We start from the raw sequence: 18,622 nt of genomic DNA, 5'->3' as shown, positions 1-18,622 counted from the left end.
TTGTTTCAATAGGTAGGAGGAAAACACTAATTCTAATCAAGTCCATGCTGAGCAATACAAACAAAAGAAATGGGTTTAAGGGGAGTGACTAAGTCTGAGTGTCTGTTATTAGCTAGTGACAATTCATAAATAAAATTGGTTTAGAGAAATATAAACACATTTATATGGTTTTATAACATCCAAGATAAAACCTGTTCCGTAACTTCTCACAAAGTATATACAATTATATACATTTATTTTGATTTAAATTGCATATCAATGTACAGTATGCAACATTAAAATGTGTCTTTGAGATCATGCGAATATTGTGCTGAATTGTATCCAAACTATTAGCTGTTTTTTGCTAAACCATTAAATATTGTATATATTAATGTACTATCAATGCATACATACCATGGTCAGCTCCAAGAAAACAACATTCAGGTAGCATTTTAGGATGTCTTGGGTCTACCTCAATATTCACCGATACATTGTTTCCTATGGAAATATTGAATAAGTCAGAACAGAATACAATACAGTACAGGTACATGGAAAAAGTTAACATGGTGCTTTTTGTAAGCTCAATGGTCCCAAGTCTTTTCCCAAATGAGGACTGTCCAGATTTGTTCCCAAACGTTGCACAATTTCCTTTTTTAAAATAATGTTTATGTCTTCACATTAATTACAGTAAACTTACAAATAAGTAATATCCAGGAGGCTCTTAATTAAAATATTTAATGGAATGTTACCGTTGCTGCTTTTCAGAGGTTTGAAAAAAATATCAACTTTACAATTCACAAAGAAATGCAAAACAACTGTTTTCAAGTCCATCAAATAATGAATATGGTTAAGTGTAGCAAATTAACTGCTTCATGCCATCTTTCAAAGATCACGGCTGGTTGGATTCCAGTCCCATGTCTGGATTTCAGGTAGTGGATTGGTTTGGATGTCATCAAAGCTTCATTACCAAGTATAGTATGTCGCAACACACAATATACTGAGGCTTGGGTCTCTCTTGGTGAAATGGTTCAAATCTGAATATATACTGTATAAGATATTTCCCCAAAGTCATACACACTACTGTTATTTCCACTGCGCTCATTTTCTTAATATTCCATGTTTAGATTTTTGATTTTGTCAGTCAAAGGAATCTAAAACTCTAAATTCCTGTCCACTGATCTAGCTTGAACTTCAAAAGAACAAAACACAGATCACAAAAATATCCTTTATTTTGAATGCTTTTCATACACAAAAATATTTTGCAAAGTATTTTCACATTAATTTAATTGATTCAATTTGTTTACTGCAAAATAATAAACTAAATGGAAATTAATTTTAATTATGTACCAAGGTAGTTTTGGGGGTTTATTTTTCTGCATTAACTATGGCTATTGTACAACTGACTGTTATCTGGTAGATGGCAGCAGTTATAATTAGCAATCATGTGCCAGTCAGACAGCTGTCAGACACAATTAATGTTTTTGAGATGGTGGTTAGTATGTCTAACCCCTTCACCTGGGATTAAGGCTATCGTACGGTATGTGTTCATCTTGGGGGAAATAAAAAGCATGCTAACACAAGTGAGAAACATTTACCATTACAATAAAATTGTCATTCTTAATTATACTAGTTTGTCACGTTTTTCCAACCAGTTTGCAACCTTGGCTAAAGGTGTGCCAGCAACTGGCAACAGACCAGAGGCCTGTGTTTTGGGAGATACATTACACATTTACACACGATTCCCTAAATAATTCACCACCTTTCAAAAGTGAGTTACATACTGTACATAATACTTAATAAGCTTTTCAAAGCTTTATACATAAAGGATATTTATACTAAATATCTGAAATAAAGATCTTTTTTCCAAAACAAAACTAATGCAAGGCCTATAACATTCAAAACATTTCGATTTCAGATACAATCAATGAGTCAGCTTCGCTTTCATACAGTACTTGTCATAAACCTTTTGCTCTTTTTATGGCAAAAGGCACATGGTTGAACCACTTGGTGATATCGAGGAAAATCATCCTCTCCAGGAGAACCTTTTTTACATTTTCAATGTGGAGAGCCATGGTCAGTGGAAACTAATCTGCTCAAGATCAAAAATCAGAAGTGTATTTGGTAACAGAAATGTTATCATTATGCCACTAACTTCACAATTTAAGAGCACTGTCCTGCTGAAAAAATCTGGATCTCTAGCCAGATAAAGAATGGTTACCCTGACATGCAAAATTAGACTCCAAGCCCTGAAGCATATGTGTTGAACAGTTGTGCCTCTCCAATTGTCAGTTCTCTTTACTTGGGCCTGTTCTATAAATGACTGGAGAGTCTCAATAACAAACATGTTTATAATCTTTTATTATACGAGTGTAAGGATGCATAGACTAAGATTCCAAACAAACTTCAAATGACAGATGACTTGATTTGTAACGCTCTCCACATGCTGAATCTCATCAAGATTTGAAAACACGCTTTAGTTTGTTTCTAAACTCCCTCAAAATGAGCAGCTCTATTGATTTAAAAAGAGCACCAAAGGTTTCAATATTGTTATGTACATACCTGGGACTAACAGAAGTATGTTTACTTCATGTCGTGATATAAACACTGCAACTTTAATACTGGTAAGTGAAGAATCACTTACAAGCCATACTGACTACATTATGCTACTGTATCTAGACTGCTATTGAGATCATGTCATTTTTTTTCTATTATGTTTTGGCTTTCATAGTTTATTTGCATAATTGCATGCTAATAATCCAGTTGGAAATTTCATATTCCATTAAACAAATAAAGCAACATTCCTCCGTTTTGGGGCATAGTTAGAAAACAGTTAGAAACCTAAAAAATGTAAATGGACATCCATCGTGTTTCCAGCGGTTCTATAACATCTCAACAAGCCTGAACAAAATCAAAGTTTGAAAAAAAAATATTTCTGCATCGAGCATCAAAAGAAATAGCATAAAAAACAAATGAATAAATTAGAAATACATTTTTGTGCAATCATCACAAAAGTGACAATCTATTTTGTAGCAGGTGCACTGGCATTTTATTAAACAGAAATGACAAATTCATTATGCTGATTAATCTTGTCATCAACAGTGGGTCTACTGTGATGGTTGCACATACATTAGTAGTGTGTGAGGCAACTGTTAGTAGCAATACAAACTGCATTATCTGCAACATGCAAAGCTAAACGTTGCAGATTCTGTCATTTAGGATTCTGCCCCCTTACTCTCATAAAGTGGTTGTTCACTGATCTCTGAGTTCTAGATGCTACACTCTGTCCCCAGCAAATACTGTAGATATTCTGTGGAGCTCACGTCTAGTGAACAGGGCTTCCACAACATAATGCAAACTTACCAATACAAAGAGTGTTGTTTGGATAAGTAGGGCATATTAGCTTAATTGTTTTTCTACATTGATTTATATCTGGCTTGACAATTAACTGGATAAATCACCATATCACCTGTGCCTAAACAACTCTCTCACTGAGGTGATTTAGCATTTATTGCAGCATGTCACTTACGTGTATCACGATCAGTCATAAATGATTAATTAACATGACACCAAAAACATTTCATCAATATACAAAATCTGAATGCTTTATGTATGTTTTTTAGAAAATACTTATTTTTTCAATTTAATCACTTCCTCAATCTGCATTACAGAAATACAGTTCATGTAATCTGTCTGTTGCAGATACACATTCGTGATAAACACAATACAGCTTGTGTTGAAATTGGTAACTATTAGAATATCATCTGCATCACATCAACCAAACCACCCCAAGGTTTCATAAAAGCCTTAATATACTACACTAGTGCTTTTGCCAACCAAATAGCTTTTGGTATCACTCCAGTTTTCTGAACCTCGTAACGGCTATTACTAATACAGAACAAAATACACATAAAAATATCTACACTTACCTATTGCAATTCGTCGCATTGTAGCACTCCTTGTTGGATTCTCAGGCTCCAGAACCCAGGTCTTCTCATCAATTTCATCCAGTACATCCCAAAACTCCTTTAATGACTCCAAAACTGCCAGAAATTGGCTATGAATGTTGGGAAGGGAGCTCTGCGAATGAATGAAGAGTTGAAAGTGAGTACTGTATGTGAAATGGCATTCTACCCACTGCAACAGTCTACATTTACTTTTCTAACAATTTCAAAATTTCAGAAAAATAAAATTGACAAATTAACTGCAAAATGCAGAGAAAAAGACATTAACAGGTAAACCAAGTATGCCATCTCCTTTCAGGTTTCAGTTTTTTTCATTAATAGAACTTCTGGTCATGCAAACACTGACATTTACAAAGTATCATCTTCAAGGCAAAAATTATACAACATACCTTGTGATACAGTCTTCAGTAGACTTCAGTATTCAGTATAATACGAAAATTGTCTCATGAAAAACTAAACATACTCAGGTGTTTATACCACTGATTTAATGTTAAAATAGAACATAATTGCTATTACCTTCTGAAAAATGTTCATACTATTGACATGTTCTGAAATGGAGGTATTTTCTAAGCAGCTTGTAAAAATAATATTGCCAACTTATATTTTGAAAACGTGATAACATTTTGTCTTTATACCAATACGTAATTGTTTGGCCATAAGATCTAATTACACAAGTTTCAGTAAACTACTTTTCTATATACAGTATAAAAGGTTAAGATGGCAGAGCACTGGTTACAGAATATACATATGAATAATTACATCAATTTGAGAAATAACATGTCTAAACTGCACGTCTTCACTGCAGTCTCCAAAATCCTACTCCAGCCATTCATATTATTATCTGATGAAAATATAATATCGTTTACAGAAAAACAGCTGGTAACTGACTCCTGAATTAGCTCAAAGTGGTTAACAGTGTCCATCTGTGTATGATTGTCAGTTTCACATTGGCATTTATCTGCTTTCTGTTTAGCTTGGCGGATCTATGTTTATTACCACACAATATTTTTCAAGTATAACTGCACCTCCAAATTTTAATTATAGTCAGTGATATTACAAAGCATGGATAACAGCATTTTAATACAACAGCAGAGTTACATGTAAAGACATTCAATGGTAGATTATGCTTAATTGGGAGGAAAACAAACAGTTCATGCACCATTATAACATTGTACTGTAGTCTGCAAAGGATAAATGACAAAAACCAGAACCACTCAAAAACTACAGTGGGATTTACAAGCTTTGTGCCACACCTTAGTACTTTTATGTTAGGAATCAATCTTTGGATTTTCAGCATAAATATTAGAGAATCCACAATTTAGGATGAAATCCAAATTATTCATTTTCTGTCATATTACAAATAAACTGTACATGCCATCAGTAATCTTAAACATAAAATTTTTTTAGATTTAATAATTTCACCAAAAAGGAATACTTAGTTGTTTTTATTTATTTTATATCAGATGCAAGGGATAACCAAAGGAGACGTGGATAAAGAAGAGGAGAGAAAAATGGTTCACAGTCAATGGACAGCCAAAGGCATTCAACCTAAACTATCCTGCAGTCAACTGCTAATCTACTGTACAATAGCTACTGCAGATTTTTTAGTGACTATCCCCATTTTAAAAGATACAAACACTTAACTATAGTAATGAGTTAAAAAGGTCTTCTAGGACAAGCTCATAAATCATATCACATGATTGACGGTTGATAAAATTTGGCCTGGGTTTACCATCTCCTGTCAGTGTGACAGACTGCAGGTCATTTTCTCTGGATGGACGTTCCAGCTGGAGACCTGGGCTTTTGCCTTTAATCTAAACTATTTTGAAAGGTTTAGTCTGGAGCTAAGATCCCTGAATGCAGTGAGTTTATTTTTAGTTATATTACAGTAAAGCAGCCACATCTGCACAAGAAGCCCAAAGCAAATAATGGAGCCCTCCGGCCAACTGCTTTGCAAGTTGAGGAACTTATGATGTAATCCAAAAACCTGCTTCAAATAAAGGATTAAGAGAGGGAGAGAAGGGAATTGACAAGAAAATTAACTGCACTTTGATTTTCATTATTTATTTATTCTACATGACTACAGGGAAAGCAGGTTTCCAGCAAAACTTTTCTTCCTTGGCAGTCAAATAATATACCTAGAAAGCACTAATAAACATGTTTTCCAGCTACTAACACCACAAATCTCTACATTAACATAAATTGTAAACAATAAGCACATTTAAACTATCACTTGAAGTCATTCACCTAATAAGTTCTGTAAAGACATGTTTGACTATATTAGGAAATGCATTCACAATATATTGTTACAGGACATCAAGGAACTCATTCACAAAAGCCTATCAAGCAATAAGGCAAGCCTTATCCATTGATAAACCTATGGAGACGGTGAACTATATCACATATAGGTTATAAACCTTTGGTGAAGGGGGACCTAAAGGCCTAAATAATTTTTTTTCCACAAGAACAATGTGATTTTTTAACTATCAAAAATAATCATAATTATCCTAAAAACACAAAGTTTGAATCAAGGTCACTGAATAACATGTTAAGTAATATCCACTTATAACTATTTGCAACACAAATTAAAGGTTAGACATAAGAGGGGAAATGCAATGGTAAACGTGGTTACAATACATAGTATTACTCTATGAGATATGATGTTATTTGATGTCACCAGGTCTGAGAAATCAACCCTATAAATGATAAATGAGTGGTTTAACCCAAACATACTGTACATTACTAAGCATCTAGACATTAATAATCCTTTAAAGATAAGGAATAATTAATATGCTGAAAGTACTTCAAAGAAAAAATAATACTGATAAAGGTCTCCATACCTTAAGAGCCTTTGCTCTTGGATAGAAATTACTCACCATGGAAACGCTTTGTTCTAGGTTTACTGATATGTGCCCCTAAATGTAACTTTAGACTTGTATATGGAATACTTGGAAATACTGGATGCAAAATATTTTACTTTTTGCTTAATAACATATTATTTTCCCTGATATGCAATTCTGTTATACACACTGTTCTTTTATCAGTCATCATGCATTCAACTATTTGTATAACAGCATTCATGCAATGCAGGACTTTGGTTTTTGTGGCATAAATCTGATATACGTGCAGTAATGTGATATGTATGCCAACTCATATCTTCAGGATTCATTCGCTATAACCATCACGTTTTGGGGCTATACTTCAACCATAGCCTGAAACGTTGAAGTTCAAAGTACATGAACAGTTTCATAATCACGATCTCTTCAAATCAGAAGAAAAACAAATCTGTTCAGATTTCTAAACATTTGAAGATCATGCTCTGTGATATTTATGTTAAGTTTAACCTCCATTTCTCAGCACAAACTCAATAACTTTAAGCACTGCAGAAACAGCATGGACTCCTTATTTTCCTGAAGAACATGCATACATAATATCTAGCCATTTGTGTGTTCTTTTTTTGTTTTGAAAATGGGTAGTCCATATTCAAGATTACGGGCTCAATCAGCCAGTCCAACCTGATTTCTGTAGCTTTAAGTAGTTAAAAAAAACAGCTTACTGGTACGGAAAATGCATGTAACTTTTCTAGTACCTATTAACACTGTTGGATGGACTGAAGCAATCAGGGTAAAGCACAATGGATATTCAGTAAAATAAATGTCTGCAGCAGGGACATCAACCCACAACCCCCTAGATGAGTCCAGTATCCTAGTGTAGCTTATTAATTCCACTGATCCACTGTAAACATGGAATATTTACCAATGGGGTGTTTACTGTTCTGTATCCTTACTATCAATTTACTTCTTACTAATTTGTAGTACTTGCATGTTAACTTTTGTAAGTCTCCCTCGATGAGGGCGTCTGTACAGCAAATAGATAACCATTTTACTCTACCTCATTTTAAATGCATAATAGCATCCAAAATGTACTCTTTCATTACCTATTAAGTTTCTAGTGAACATAAATTTTAATTCTTTGCCTTTTATCCCTGAAGTAACAGCAGTATAAAATCTCCAAGTTTTTACTGTAAAATGAATAAAGGTGGAATGTTAATCATTATCTTTTTCAGTAATTTCTTCCTTTTGTAATACCTCCAGTCAGATAATAGAAGTCATTTAGCTAGATCTTTGATTAGAATAACTCCCTTCTTAAGGGCTATAATTTTCAACATTTATTAATTTTTATAGATTTCAAGAATATTGGCTTATGTACTCTTATGACACTTAATATAATGGTATAATTTTCTCAACACTCACACTCAGTGTTTTCCATTTTGACTTCTCACCCTCCATCACTTTACTGATGAATATTCCCTAATAACTTTATATCCTTAACCATTTGGGGATTTAACTGATTGCAGTTTCACTAAAAGGATATTTCAAAGGCTTGCCTTCCTCTAGCTATGCTGAACACAGTTCATTCTGACAATGGCAAACATTCTGGAAATGCCTCACTTTTTCCATCCACCCATCATTTATTAAAAGAACGTGTATCCAGGTGAGAGTCATCACTAGCTGCAGCCCATTCTGGAAGGACAGGGTGCACAGTGGGACTAGGAGCACACAACTGCACCGTTTTGGCTTCAGGAGCTAGGCAGACACAGAGCGCTCAGAGAAAGTCTAATGAACACAGGGAGTGCATGACTCTGAAGCAGAATCGAACCCAGGACCCTGCAGCTTGTATAACTCCTCACTGGCTACATGTTTAGCTTACCAAACTCCACTTATTGATTGACTGTTTAAACATAAAAAACACAAAGACAAGAAAAATAAATACCCAAAGGACATATCTGGACAGGTGGCAGGATCAGATAACCAAACTTTTCTCATTCAATGATGGTGTGCAAGGAGTAGCATGATATCACCAGAATGCAGAGAAAACTTGACACTAACTATGTAAAAAATAAAAATACTAATCATGACCTACAGTATATGCAATTCAATCTCAAAACTTACAAGAATTACACATATTTTCTATTCATTTCAGGCCTAAGTGCTCATAAAGTCTTTATAACAGAGCCTTTTAGTGTTATTCATGTTTAGAATGGAACAAACGGAGTTTATCAAGAGGAACACCAGGGAACAAGTTAATAAGATTTGTTTAGCAAATGTAATTGATTAGCTACTAAAACCTGTTGTACTGTCTACCCATATAAAGGTTTAGTTTTTCCACTCAAGTTTTTGAATTGTCTGAGCAATGTGCTTTAAAGACTGCTAAATGAGAAACTTGATTTCTTCTCAACAAAAGCAATGTATTAATAATAATCAAAGTTATAGGGTTTGCTTTGAGCATATTATGGATTCTCCTAACATACTGTAATAAATTGTAACTTCTGATTGTAAACAAAATGTGCGTGAATGTTGCACAACAGTGTATATAAACTGAGCTGAATAAGTCCTTATTCTATTCACCATAACACGTCCATGGCTAAAATTTTATTCTCTTTTCCTTTTAAGAAATTTAGAAAAGTAACAGACAAAAAAGTATTTTTCTGGAAGAAAATTTTCTTCTGGAAGAAGATTAAGGTGATTAGAAGACACTGGACATTTTTTTTGCTGTAAACTATATGCAATATTTAAGAGCAGAGTAACTTCAGCAATTACACTGGTCTTTAGTTGGTAACAAATTACAACTATTTACATCATTATACTTGCTAATGAAGGATGTATTTGTCTCACTTTGGAACCCATTCAGAAACATCATTTTTGCCCTTGGCTCTCATTTCTCACTCTTCAAGAGTGCTGGTTCTGGGCTCCAGTGCACTGGCTCTCTCTCATCATGCTGCGAGACACCTGCACTGTATACTGCTCTTGCCATGACGCAAAGAGCCCTACTATCTTCATCTTGACATGGTGCAAGTAATAATTATTCATTCAAATGAACATGTCACAGCAGCAGCGGCAGGCCTCTCATCACAGCAGAAGAAAAATACATCAAAACATTATCAACTCAGCAGGAAGACAGGGACCATAAGGTAACTCTATGAATTTCTGTACAGATGCCATACAGAAAAGGCTAACGTTTTTCTGAAAATGTGAAATACGGATTGGGATGGACGTGAAACATAAAAAAGTAACAAGATTATTCAATTTGGATGAATCAATCTGTATAGACTTTAATCGGTAAATGTACATTCCCTCACTGCTGATCAGTTTCTGAATTAAAATGCAGATTAAGGGAGCTAACCATGGTGTGCAATTCCATTTATAAACATAATACTATAATACATCTGTGCATTTTTCCCTACCATACAAGTACACTAAATTTGACATTTCATTGGCAGGTCTTCAAATAAGAAATCACTTTATGTGAATTTTGACACTTCTGCATTTTTATTTCTAATTGTTATACAGAATTTTTTTAATTCTGTGTAATAATTAGAAGAGTCATTTAAGAGAAATCACTATGGGTTAATTCCAAATGATCAATAATAAAGCAGGAACAATCAAATCACCTAAGACTTCAGAAAATTACCTGTTGGGTCCAGGAGATAATGAAGGGGACTGGCAAATCTGCTGAACAGTCAGGAGGTTCTGCAGGGTACTGAAAATAAATATTTATAAATAAAACCTATAGTTTACTGGTTACTCACTCGTTGCATTTCTGCCACATACTCCATTTTCATGCTGTATATTCAATGTGAAAACTTTCCAGGTCAGTCAATGAACCAGTTTAAGATGTGCATAAAAAGATTTACTGACACTAAGTAAAATAACAAAAAAAGGTAGAATCAGTAAGAAAATAAAAGATAACAATTAAGATCAACCCATATAATTATTTCATTACAATCATTGAACTGTCATCGGTTCACAGAAATGTCCCTAGCATGCACATTATACTGATAAATACAAAATATGACTATGAACTTTTGTCAGTAAGAAAAAAAAATGAAAGAAACTACTTAAAATAGTATAGAATAATTTATCAAAAATGAAAAAATGGTATATGCATATAATATGCACACACCTCATGATTACATCAATGCTCATTGTATTATAATATCATGTCATATTAGTAATGAAGACCAAATTAATACACATACAGGGACATATTGTTTGTGCACAAAATTTATTATTAAACCAGTTTCCTGATTGTGTCAGTATAATCTCCAAACTTTAAAGTTGTTTAAACTGACCTAGTGGAATTGGCAGGCAGATGTGCATTTGAGCTGATCAGAGCTATTTTTAAACCACAGTGGGCAGGTGGTCACTAGGGGATTTCACACCCTGCTGAATCTAATCGTTATAGTACCATTCCTTTCATCTATAGTGTTTTCAGCTTCCAATTTAATACTAAGTAGATTGTTAAACTTGTAAAATATTCCTGTAAAATTGTAGGAGTAAGCTGTGAAAGGGTGGCCAAAAGATTCTTTCCCTTTTCACCATGACAAAAGATTAAATATGGATTAGGCAGCAGCTCAAATGGAGTTATTGGCTCTCAGCCTCAAGAGCCAGAGTCCACTTTTCCAGCAAAGGACTTGCAAGCATTTCCAGTGACTGTCTTGTTCAATCTCATTTTTTGAAGATGATGACTATTCCATTAAAGAAATTAATGACTCTGCCATTAATAATTCTATACAAAAGCAGCATAACAATCCTTTACATTTTAAAACACCTCGGCTACATAACCCATTACAAATAAGACGTTAAAACTGCTGTACTACAACATGTTCATCAACCATTCCAAAACCCTTGAAAACAATGCCTTTATGAGCCTTAATGAACAGTAATAAAATGTATCACATAACTTGACTGCATTAGGTGAAAAGAATATGAAGTGGCTCAATCAGTTAAGGGACATAGGTTGAGCCTTATAGACTATGGGCATTGCAGTGATGTCAGTAGTGAAGTCAATTAAAGAGTTAGTAATTCAAAGTTGGAGATACAGAAGAAAACTGAGTGTCAAAATTCATTCAAAATCCAATTTAAAAAGAACACAACTATTGTATACTGTACATCCCAAGAAAAACTACAGTATTTCAGCTACAGATTCAACTAACCACTAGCCAGAATCACCAGGAAGAATTCAGCAATATCTTTTTTTTTCTAGTCCTGGAAAACTTTTTAAAACTTGAGAAAGAAATATATACATTCGTTTCACCTTGGCCTTTAATTTAATTGTAATCAGATGTTCCCGACTGGAATTATCTTCAGCCTTCAGCTTCAGAGTGCTAAATTCAGTGTCGATGAACACAAGTCTGAGAAGGGAAAAAAGTTATATATATGGTTATATATAAATGGTTCAATGAAATCATAGTGTGGTGGAGGTGGCTGGAAGTGTTTGCTTTCCTACTATTAATCTGAAACTAATATCAAATGGACAAGGTCCTGAGTGCCAAGCATTTCTGCTGTCACAGATTTACTGCTGCTAATACACCAGTCTGCTGCTTAATGTGACCATATATCTCAGGGTTATTTACAATGTGTGTCAGGGCTCATGCTGTGGTCAGTGAGCACCATGTTGCAGTTTTCCATCACAGGGACCTTTGGAACACACAGCAGGTTCCTGTCAGCCTGTACTTATGTACACATAAAACTTTCTGTCAGAACCTTTGATCCATAGCTGCAGTTTTTTTTTTATACTGTAACAGATACTCTCACTTGTGTGCCTTCCCTTACCCTCATTACATACCAAGTTCCTGTTCAGGGTCTTTTATTTCAATTATTTCAAAGTTAATTAATAATATTCTGGTGGTGTTTTACAAACTGCAAGTTAGGCATTTGAATTGCTTGAGTCTTGTAAATTTAAGTAGCCAAAACAGAACCTGCTACTATTAGACATGTAGTACATTGAAACAATAGCCCTTTAGAAAGACAATACATCTTACATACAGTAAAATAGCCCCCAGATACAGTATATGTTTAAATGCACACTGATCTTTCAAAAGTTAGCATTCTAAAGTGCAATTAGAAATGATTTAAAAAATACAGATGTGCCTCTCAAAATAACTACATTCAGAGTGTCAGCCCTGACAATACACCAGTTTGGCTCTAAATTGTAAATGTTACTCCCACTCTGGAGATTACAGACCAACAACTTATACCAGTTTAGAAGAGATAAACAGAATAAGACTAGCAGATATGTACATAATTTTATCTTAAGCTGTATAAGGTATACATTTCCCTTAAAACTGAAATAAATCAAATACAGTGTCAGTATGTCTGACATTACAAGCAATACATTATAAAACTCATAGACAAAAATTTCTTAAACCTGTAAGTAAAAAAAAACATCCTACATTCAGTTTCTAAAAGGATGTTAATGTTTATCTTTCTAACCCAATGGAAATGTAAGATCAAACTGACTACATCCATACAGCTATGAAGAAGCTGAAACACTTCAGTTTTATTTAGCAAGAAAGGTGATGAGTTCCGGGCGGCCCAGTGTTGCACTGGTTAGCACTGCTGTCTCGCAGTGCTGAGACCCTGGGGAGCTATCTGCATGGCGTTTGTGTGTTCTCCCCATGTTCACATGGGTTTCCCCCAGGTGCTCTGGGTACCCCCCACAGTTCAAAGACATATTGGTAAGTTAATCAGCTTCCTGGAAAACTGGCCCTGGTTTGAGTGTGTGCGTGTCTGTTTTTTTTGTGTGCTGGGGTTTATTCTACCTTATGCCTACTGCTTGCCAGAACAGGCTCTGGCTCCTCTACAAGCCTGTATTGAATAAGGTGGTTTGAAAATAGATGGATGGGTTATAAGATCTTAAGGGTGCTAAAAATACAGTGACTGTTTCTGAAGGCTAACTTATTATGTATGACCAGTCATTTAAGTTTGTCATTATGAACTTACTATGACCAATAAAAAGGCTGAATAACTTCCTTTCCCTTGTAGCCTTTATGTTCTTATCTAACTAAAAATAGAATTGTGGCTATTATAGTTAAAGCCAATTAAGTAACTTAATTAACCTCAAGTGCATTTACCAATAGACAATGAGAACCTTGTTATTCAAGTCTTGTGCTTCTGTCTGTAATTTATTAGTCTACATTTATTATTTATTTCACTTACCTTCAAAATACCGCTCAAAGCTGAGAATTAATGTTCTAATTAAAACAATCTGCATGCACGAATATTACAATGTACACTCCATAAAAAAAACTAAATATAGCCAAACAGATTTATAGCATTTCTGGTAAAAAACAGATGTAAATGTCATAAAAATAAAAAAAAACTGAGTAAAAAAAATCTTAACAAATCAGAAGAAAAAAAACAAAAGATGTCTATACCTGGGATTACTCCAATATTTTGTCTAAGATGATTTTTTTAAAAGGCCAGCATTCCTCTCTCTCTTTTTAGAACTATTTCTTACCTATATAAATTAAGATGGTCATCAAATTAGCTTTGTATTCCCTTTTAATCCTGCACTGCCTCTGCCAGGTAGCTAAGTGGCTTATTGCTTATCCAAATCAAGCACTAAATTCCTAAAATTTTCATCCCCTAGTAATGTCAATTAACATGCCAATTAGGATAGACATCACATTACATCGGTGGGGAGCTTTGCCAACTGCCAAAAGGCCTGAGAAAAGGCACTGTATTTTATATTGTGGATACAGATACTGTATGATGCTTATTTTTCCAACTATAAGTGTTGGAATAAGTATACAGCAATACAATTAAAATACATTGAGGTTGACACAGGAGTGTAAGTATCAAACGTAGTAAAACATGTACATGCTGAGATCAGTATTGGAAAAGGGTTCTGTGCTTTCTAAATAACCCTTACTGTTATGCATTTTAGTGCTCAAGGATGATGTTAGCAAATTCCACAGATAAGAAACCTTCCATAAGACCATAAATCTCCACTTAAAACTTGTCAAATACTACTGGATATAGAAAATATAGTAGATTAAGCAAAATAAAAAACATACTTATCCCATCCAAGGCATTCTATTTCTTTTATAAGCTGTGCATAGTACTCAGGAGAGGGGGGTGTCTGAAATCCCTGCCTGTTCTTCAAAGCCAGTTCCTTTAGGGGAAACACAGGTTAAAAAAAAACATTAAGAAAGCAAAAACACCCAGCACATGACATACACACATTTACACACTGGGGGCATTAAAAACATAGAAATTGAGTATCGAAACCAATAGCATTTGTTGAATTTTTAAAAAACTTTCTGTATATTTAGACAGCTTTTTAAAATGCATTATACATATTGATTCTTATTGCATAATTATATTTATCCCTTAATATTCTTACCAAAATTAAACATTTCATTTTCACATTTCATATTCCCTTTAAAAAAAAAACGTGTTTGTATTGCCACCTATTCAATCAATATATGTAATCTACAACAAATGAACCCCAAATCAATGCGATACTTAATGTTCTCCTAATATTTGAAATGGGCACAAGCACGTAACATAATAGCACACATTTCAAACACAGTATTCTGCTCGTAACTATTACATTGGCAACAGATAGCTCACTGCTGCTCGTGGAAATGTAAATAAATCAAGTGCACATAATCCGTGAAACTTTTTTTAATATAATAGGTGCACACAGGATTCTAAACACTTAAGTGCACCCTCTAAAAAAGACAAAAAAATGGATAGAGAAGGCCACTCTACTTAAGGAGCTCAGACACTGTTTAGTTATGAATAAGGCATCACAATAGTGAAGTTCATTCTAGTTCTAAAATGCAGCAAAATATAAAAATCTCAAGAATCCTTAGCTTATTCTGTTTTATGACAAAAATAATAATTTATATACAGTATGTCAATAATGAGCACATCTCACCAGGACAGTTTTCAGCTCTAATATAAAACTAGCCAGATCTGAAGACTGATGTAATCTCTGTTTGGGAAAAAAAAAACAATTAGCAAAGCAGTTAAATGAAAGACATCACATTGTTAATTTGGGAAACAAAAATGTAATCTTTTTTCTTCTTAAAAAAACAGTATACCAGCAGGTCAAAACAGGCTCAGTCTCTCCAATGTGATTTATGGTTGCTGCCGTAAGCTTTAAATATTAATAACATTTTAAATCTATCAAAATAATGAACTTTACTGCCTAAGGTAAAACATAAATGTAGTCTTAATGCCCTAACAGTAGGGCTTACAAACAAGACAATTTTCAAAGCAATGTTATTTAAGGACTGAAAAATGAAAAATAACACATAATAAAAAACATAAAAACCTCCAGCATCACCAGAAATCTGTCTGAAATACATTCTGATCATGGCTATATTGCTCTCATAGGATGTGTTTTTTCAACCATTTCTAATCTCTAAAAGATTAAAGATTCTAAAATTAGTATTTTTACCTGCTTTATAATATGATGATATTCATGCAACAACTGCTTTAGTTGCCAGCAGCACTGCAGTCTAAAAAATATAACAGAATTCATTCTTATGCATTACTTACATATAACAAAAAAGAGCATTAAACGAAGCTGGTATCTGCTTAATCACTATATTTTCCAAACCCACCTTCCTAGTCTTCAATGATTCCCAAATGTTGAAAAGTGAGAAAATATTGAGGTTGTGAGGACCAAAGAGTGCACTCCCTACAGGAGGTGACAGACACTACACTACTACAGTATCCCCTGTCACCACACAGGATTGGGATGTTGGATTAGACATTCTGATTGAGGGAAGAGTGCTGCCTACTGGTCCACCAAAAAGCCTAAACTGGTAACACTAATAACAACAACCATTTCTCAGGGCAAAAAAAAATAAATAAAAACTGGAATTCCTTACAAATTATATTTGTAAAAAACCCAAATGAGAGTGCCTTTATTTTGAAAGGTATAACTATTTGGACAATGGAACGATAGGTGTATTTCATTGGTCTGGTTTGTTTGTTGTTGCATAATTAATCACAATATGTTATTACTCTGTCATATTTTGACTTCAGTGTCTGGAATCTGTGGTCAGAAGTCCAAATAAAAACCAAAAACTTTTCTGCTAAAGAAGGCAACTTTGAAGATGAGACCCAAATAAGCCATTACCAAAAAGCTGGGAGCTTCAAGTGTACGAAACGAAATTAACTATAGCTACTCCAAAGAACACCAATCGGTAAAGCATGATGGAGGTACTTTCATACCCTGGTTAGAAGAAGGCTCCACAGCCGAAACGTTTTGTTTCTTTTCAGCACTGAATAAACCTTCACTTGCTCCTATACAACCAAATACTCTTGGACATTTACACTTCAAAAATTTTTGTCACCTGAAATCACTGGGTTATACATAAAGTAAACACTAAGTTTTTTTTTTCAAATAGGATCAAATACATGTATTGAATTAACCAAAAATAAAATAATATTATATTACACTCGTCATTCACATTAATCTGATATGGGATTAATTACAATTTTTTGATGGACTTATGATACAACCAATGCAACAGGTCATGGGCAATGCCATTTCTACTGGGGATCATCTTGCACGTGAGAATAACTGTTATAGCTGCTTCTCTTTCAATATTGGGATGAAGCATAGAAGTTTTTAAGAATAAGTGCTAACATTTTGGTTTCCATTCACTCCAGTTTTTTTCAGTTTATAACTGTAAAAATGTTTACGTGCCCTTGGAGCTTTCAGTAGAAATGGGATATTATGCTACTGTAAGCAAATAAAACCAAACTGATGCACAGTAATTTCAAATAACAGAAACGGAAGATAAACAGGCAAAAAAATTCCATTTCAGATCTTATTGCACAAAAGGAAAACTTTTCGTATTACCTTGCCTCTCTGAGTTGACGATCTGGTGGTAATATTATTCTTATCCTGAAATCCTTCTCCTTTAAAACAAAATAATCAACGTTTTGCAAATCACGTTTAGATGTAATATAAGACATGGCTCGTTTCCTGTTTCGGGAATCATAAATTATAAAGAAAAACAACTAAAATGCAGCTATTTTCTTTCCTTGCCAATTACGAACTTCAGATGCTGTATTTCAAATTCGCACTGCTAAATTGTCAAATACATACGCGTCTTCTTACCTGAGCTGTAATAAACCCATCGTAAACAGTTTTTTCTCTATTCTGAGGTAGAAGCAATGGGTTCTGTATTAACAAAGCCGAGGTTTCGTCCATTTGTTGCTAGCGCTGAAAGATAAAACGGTATATTAACACTTTACTTAAATGCAGGTTATCTGCAAATCTTACATTCCACCTATTCTAAATTTTAAGTGGAAAAAGAGACACCGATGCTAAATTAAATTTAATCAGACTCATCTCTGACTTTCCATAAAAGGAAAATGCACAGAAAAACAACCGGGCCCTATGTTTTCAATGAAAATCCACCTAAAACTCACATTGACATCAGTCAAAAACTGACATTTAATCATAAATACTGAACGACACACTTCAGGAATCCACACCGTTAATTTTACTTATTGTAGTAAACTACAATCAGAAGAAAATCACTTAAAATCAAACATAAGCTATGAGAACTTTCCAAGTTGTTATTCTCTCGTTATATTTTGAAGGCTGTGTAGTTAGAAATAATTTGCAATCTGATACGCACTCAACCAAAGTTTCATAATCATTTCCTTACCTATACGTGTTCTCTAAACATAAATGCATTGCAATTACTACAGGATGCGTACATCTACTATAACAAAAAAAATAAAACTAACCTTTTAACATTTCAATAAATATCACGCCAGCTGATTTGCAAACTTGCTCTCCTGTCACTCCCGCCGCTGAAACAAACCTACACCCGACTTCTACGTCATCGTCCTTTGAAA

The 18,622-nt window shown here is 34.1% G+C and overlaps 1 protein-coding gene across 3 annotated transcripts in view; it reads right to left on the bottom strand.

The window, feature by feature from the left end:
- Positions 1-18,622, bottom strand: part of fancl (FA complementation group L) — a 23,281-nt gene extending 4,659 nt beyond the window's left edge. Inside the window, exons 1-10 of one of the 3 annotated variants that reach the window (XM_088610510.1) lie at positions 18,512-18,622; positions 17,874-17,978; positions 17,613-17,671; positions 16,197-16,257; positions 15,672-15,728; positions 14,803-14,900; positions 12,039-12,135; positions 10,413-10,481; positions 3,906-4,056; positions 394-477 (exon numbers count right to left, since the gene is read on the bottom strand). In XM_088610510.1, the coding sequence (XP_088466636.1) occupies positions 394-477; positions 3,906-4,056; positions 10,413-10,481; positions 12,039-12,135; positions 14,803-14,900; positions 15,672-15,728; positions 16,197-16,257; positions 17,613-17,671; positions 17,874-17,966 (769 nt within the window). In that variant the 5' untranslated portion in view covers positions 17,967-17,978; positions 18,512-18,622. Of the gene's footprint in view, positions 1-393; positions 478-3,905; positions 4,057-10,412; positions 10,482-12,038; positions 12,136-14,802; positions 14,901-15,671; positions 15,729-16,196; positions 16,258-17,612; positions 17,672-17,873; positions 17,979-18,429 lie in introns of all 3 variants that reach the window. The other 2 variants (XM_088610511.1, XM_088610512.1) reach the window with 2 other exon arrangements.

The sequence above is a fragment of the Lepisosteus platostomus genome, chromosome 17 (genome assembly GCF_059453375.1).
Source record: "Lepisosteus platostomus isolate fLepPlt1 chromosome 17, fLepPlt1.hap1, whole genome shotgun sequence".
NCBI lineage: Eukaryota > Metazoa > Chordata > Actinopteri > Semionotiformes > Lepisosteidae > Lepisosteus > Lepisosteus platostomus.
Note: the sequence above shows the minus strand (reverse complement) of the source record. Positions and strands in the feature narration are given on the sequence as shown.